Source organism: Chaetodon auriga, chromosome 20 (genome assembly GCF_051107435.1).
Source record: "Chaetodon auriga isolate fChaAug3 chromosome 20, fChaAug3.hap1, whole genome shotgun sequence".
Lineage (NCBI taxonomy): Eukaryota > Metazoa > Chordata > Actinopteri > Chaetodontiformes > Chaetodontidae > Chaetodon > Chaetodon auriga.
In genome coordinates, this window is record NC_135093.1 from 907,501 (window position 1) to 912,500 (window position 5,000).

General features: G+C 50.6%; 1 protein-coding gene across 10 annotated transcripts in view; it reads right to left on the reverse strand.

Moving 5' to 3' along the window:
• The window catches only part of stxbp4 (syntaxin binding protein 4), a 34,623-nt gene that overhangs the window by 23,024 nt on the left and 6,599 nt on the right, over nucleotides 1–5,000 (reverse strand). For all 10 annotated transcript variants that reach the window (XR_013079299.1, XM_076760188.1, XM_076760182.1 and 7 more), the window contains exons 5-10: nucleotides 4,979–5,000; nucleotides 2,489–2,574; nucleotides 1,485–1,608; nucleotides 762–894; nucleotides 556–662; nucleotides 1–159 (exon numbers count right to left, since the gene is read on the reverse strand). The exon at nucleotides 1–159 is cut by the window's left edge and continues 67 nt beyond it; the exon at nucleotides 4,979–5,000 is cut by the window's right edge and continues 53 nt beyond it. Coding sequence is in view for 9 of the 10 variants with exons in the window: in XM_076760188.1 (XP_076616303.1) it covers nucleotides 1–159; nucleotides 556–662; nucleotides 762–894; nucleotides 1,485–1,608; nucleotides 2,489–2,574; nucleotides 4,979–5,000 (631 nt within the window). In the remaining variant the exon portion in view is untranslated. The remainder of the gene's footprint in view (nucleotides 160–555; nucleotides 663–761; nucleotides 895–1,484; nucleotides 1,609–2,488; nucleotides 2,575–4,978) is intronic.

Genomic DNA, 5,000 nt, shown 5'->3' on the forward strand with positions numbered 1-5,000 from the left:
GCGGCGGGCTGTGGGGGAATGACGCCCAGCCCCGGGGCTCTCGTCTGGGGTCCTCCTCCGCCGCCGGACCCCTGGAGGGAGATGGGGCTGTGAGGCCCGCTGCTGGAGCTGGAGGATGACCTCCGCCGGATGAAGGCGATTTCCACCGTGGGGTCCGGCCTGCGACACAACGCCAACTGTTAGCATGTGGTGACGGAGCATTTTAAAGCCCTGACAGGTTTGTTTTCTTTGAATTAAGACCAAATTCCTCATAAACTGTGCTTTTATAAAATATTTAGCAAATTAGCAAAAAATGCTAAGGCGTGAACTGGACTTCAAACTGGGAGTTTCGGTTTCTGCGGCAGCTCCAGTGACCTGTGCAGTCTGTTATCTGCTGCAGCTGGACCAGCCGCCTGCGTCTCACTGTGGACGCACAGACAGACGTCACAAACATCTGCACACACTGGTGGATCCTCAGATCTCCACGGTCAGTGATGCTTCTTGTTTTAGTGCGTGTGTTTCTTTGGTGTCTTGCGTGAATACTGTGTGTCTGGAGACGCCTCCAGTGTGTTGGACCTGAGCTTGGTGCGTGTCAGGATGCTCCTGGCCTCCTCGTACGTCACTCCGATCAGAGACTCTTTGTTGATGGACACCAGCTGGTCCCCGACCTGCAGCCTGCCGTCCTGTTTTAGAGGCCTTTGGTTTATTTTTGTCTTCTTGAAATCATAAAAGGATAAATGACGCTGAAAACAAACGACCACAGTGTGTGTGAGGACGCTGACCTTCTGGCAGTCTCCTCCAGGCACTATTTCCTGGATGAACACCATTGGTCCTTCTGCACGGTTAGCTCCGCCCTTGATGACCAGCCCCAGGCCCGTTCCCTTGGCGACGCATATCAACTGAATGACACTGTCACTGGGGGACAAACGGACGGACAGGATGAGACCAAGCGTGATTAAAAGCCACAAAGCAAGACCGCCGCTCACATCCAATCATCATCCATCGTGACATAATCTCTAACCCTCCCCCCCCCCCCCCCTTCCTCTCTCTCTCTCTGCTCTTCCCACTTTTCTCTGTGAAATTGCTGAAGATGCTTTTCACTATTTTTAGCCGTTGCTGCAGAAATACAGTTTAACCGTTTATGTAACCTCCCAAAAAGACGAAGAACGCCTTCGGAGAGAAGCTCAGCATTCAAACGCTGGACGTGCTGCGCGTCAGCGGCGTCTCATCACAGGTTTGAATCCCTGCTTGATCTGACGATGTGAGCTAACTTCATCTGTCAGGCTGTGAATGAACCTGCTGCTTTGAAAGTGAAGTGACGAGGAAAGACAACAAAGGATTTTATTAAGTGGTCAGTTCTTAATCAAAAACTCCATTTTAATGAAACCAGCAGTTTTAATTGGTCAGTTTATGAAGCGAAAACGCTGGCTGGCTCCAAACTTCATCACTAAGTTCAGGACTGACAGAAGTTATTTCTGTGCAGGCTGAAATCAGCTGCAGCCTACCTGAAGGCAGGTGTGGGCGTGTGCACGGTGTGGGTGTAGGCGGTGACCCCCTCCTTAGGACTGAGGAGCTGGGGGCTCTCTGATCTGGAAGAGGAGGAGGAGGAGGCCGTGTCCGTCAGCTTCCCTGAACAGAGACGAGAGAGGAAGAGGTGGGAGGGAGACGAAGGAGGGAGAGTGAAATAGAAAGAGGAGTGGGACGGAAACAGAGGGAGGAGGTGGAGAGTCGGGGACGATGGGATGAAGAGCGAGGTGGGGGAAGAGGAGACAGAGACCAATCATGAAGAGTTCTCACTGTGAGACTGCAGCAGTGTCTTTTCTGCATGTCTCTGTGACGAAGACATTTTCAGAAAGTTAAGACATCTCAGACAGAAAGTCCTGCAGCTTTGGAAGGAGAGGACAGACTGGAGCAGAGGACATTTTTGGACATGTCGGATATTTCTCTGTAAAAATAAGCACGTTACCAAAGTGAGGACACCAGACATGTTCTGAAAGTGGGGACATTTAGAAGGACCTTTGTGTTGAGTCAGGACATTTCTGGTCATTTACAACAGATCAGGACACCTGGAGACATTTTTACAGTCCTCTCTCTCCTTAGAGGGCCGTGATGTAGTGACATCCAGTGGTGAGGTTGCAGATTGCAGCCGGCTGAGCACCCCTCGCCTAAAACATGTCAGTGTTTGTCCTTTCTGGGCTCCTGTAGAAACATGCCGGTGCAATATGGTGGACTCTGTGGAGCAGGAGGAGCAGGAGGAGCAGGAGGAGCAGGAGGAGCAGGAGGAGCAGGAGGAGCCGCTCCCTCTGTGGATATAAAGACTTCCAGATGAAAACTGTGAACGTCACACCTCAGCTGACAGATCCTCCACACTGACCAGGTTTAGGTTGGAGTCAGTGCTGGTGGTCACTGATGTGTTATGGCCATGAGGGTCCTCACAGGTGTGGAGGTCTAAGTGTGTGTGTGTGTGTGTGTGTGTGTGTGTGTGTGCGTGTGTGTGTGTGGGGTTCACCTGTGGAGGGCTGAGTGGGAGAGATTCGTCCTGCAGCTGTGATATTATTGGAGCCGTACTTTTCCATCAGCTCAGCAAACTCCCGCCTGAAGGACACACACACACACACACACACACACACACACACTAATAAAAATATGTTGTGCATTTTGAATTTAGTGAAGCTGAACGTCTTGTTTTAGAGGAAGCGTTGGACTCGTCTGACGTCTGACATCCAATGAAAAGCTGCTTGATAAACAGGAAAATCTGACTCCAGACTGAATCCAGATCAGTGAAGGACACAAACAAACATGAAGAGGAAACATCTGACTGGTCTCAGTCTGGAGGTTTAGATCTTCATCCACACTGAGACACGTGAACGACTGTTTTTATCTGATCTGTCCGTCTGTCTTTGCTCCATCATGGTCTGAAACCAGCGGAGACGCCGAGCTCGGCTCTTCTTCATGTGTTTGAGCTGATCTGTGAGCGTTTGTCTCCCTCACATGGACGCAGAGGAAACCTGAGAGGACGAGAGAGTGAATGACTTTACACAGCATCAGCGTCACCGACACGCTCGGAGGTCAGAGGTCACAGACGCTGGTCGCCCAGTTCAACACGTCACTGCCTGATGATGAACTTTATGAAAACTAGGCTGCTGAGGAACAAAAGGTCGAGACAACAAAAGAGAAAAAGTCTCTGCTGACGAGATGAAAACATGAACGCTCCTGTTCTCCTCTGAGCTCATCAGACAGACGCTTCAAAATGACACAAACCTCCAGAAACGTGAGCTTCGATCAGCTTCAGCGTCCTGAGCTCACAAACCTCCATCAAGGTTACGTCAGCGTAACCTGACGTTTGCTTGGCCTGTTTTCACCCATCGAACCCTCGAGGACGTCAGAGCAAATCCCCGCCGCCTGATCCCGTCCCCGCGTCCTCGCCGTGACCCGCTCAGAGACAGCTGCACACAATCAGCACCGTTTGGTTTGAGTGTGAAACGAATCGCTGCAACAACCGAGGTCGAGCTTTGAGGTGAACACCTGACGAGTCTGCACAAAGCTGCTTTCACACACACGCACGCACGCGCACACACACACACACACTGCTGCTGCTTTGGTTTCATAACAGCGAGGACGACCGTGAAGGCACTCGTCTCTGGTGGGACGACAGCGCTGTCGCCTCTTCAAACGTCTAAATCTCATTAATTCATGTGCTCATTTATTCAATCCTCAATAAAAAAGAGAAGTTTTGTTATCGAACGTTTTAACACTTTGTTCCTACGCTTCGAGGATTAAACGAACGAGAAGTCATTAACAGTGTAATCTTCAGTTAATCCCATTCAGATCAATCTGGAGGTCATGACTCACGTCCAGGTGGTCTCGTATCAAAGCGGGCGGTCAGGATGTGGAGGTCAGAGGTCACGATGGAGAGCTCGTTCACAGCAGCGAGTCTCTGAGAGAGGCTTTTTAAACACGCAGCAGAGGATCAGATCCACAGAGCTCAAACGTCCTCAGCGCTCATTTGCATATTGTTGCATAAATTGGTGGCAATGCAGTATCACAACCCTGAGACAAGCATGGAAAACATAAACAAACACAAACTGACCTGAAATCAGCTCACAGTCAGTTTATTTAATGTTTTCTCTCATCAGCTTCGTTGATTTCTGTAAATATCTGCTGATTGTGAATCTGATGCAGCGACACGTTTCACAGACTGAAAGATGTGGAACGCTCCAAAAACACCTGTCCGGGGTTTTGGAGTTAATGAGCAGTCGGACCGTTAAGACGAGGAATCCTACGACACTTCACACGAAGAGACACTGAGCTCGAAGAGAGACTGAGATCCATCACAGGGACAGAACTCAGACGACCTCCAGACGCAGGAAACGGCCTGCTGCTGTTTCTGCTGATCTCTGCGCTGCTTTGCACGTGTGATCAGAGAGAGTCCTCCTGAGCAGGGAGCCGTGGACGGACAGCGGAGCGTCCTTATTGTGTCACTGCCAGTTTGTGTGGCAGGCTGACGTGGAAAAGCACAGGGGACAGCAGACTGCCAGGTCAGGTTAGCTCGTGCTGGTGAGCCGCAGGATGCTGCCTGTCGGCCTCACACGTTCACTCAGGGTTTACACCAATCGCACGGTCGAAGCTGCACGTACTCTTGGTAACAGGTGAGAGGATCATGATTGGGTAGGAAAGGGGCATTCTGGGATGGCTCAGTCGTTCAGAGGATGGAGCGAATCAGCACAACGACTGGATGAAGGAGATGAATACATGGGAACAACAACAACAACAACAACCCTCAGAGCTGATTTATGCTGAAAATGGTTTAGCATGTCGCTAACGCTAAGAACCTGAAGAAGCTAGCAGCTGTTGAGAAACACCTGAGGCTCTGATTGGACAGACACACGTCATGTGAAGCCTGCACGCCGCTGACGTGATGAGCTTTAAAGAAAACGAAAAGATTCAGAGGAACCCAGAGGACAGGTGAGCGCATCAGTCAGCCTCTCAGTGGTCTTACCTGGACTCATCGTCTCTGGCGA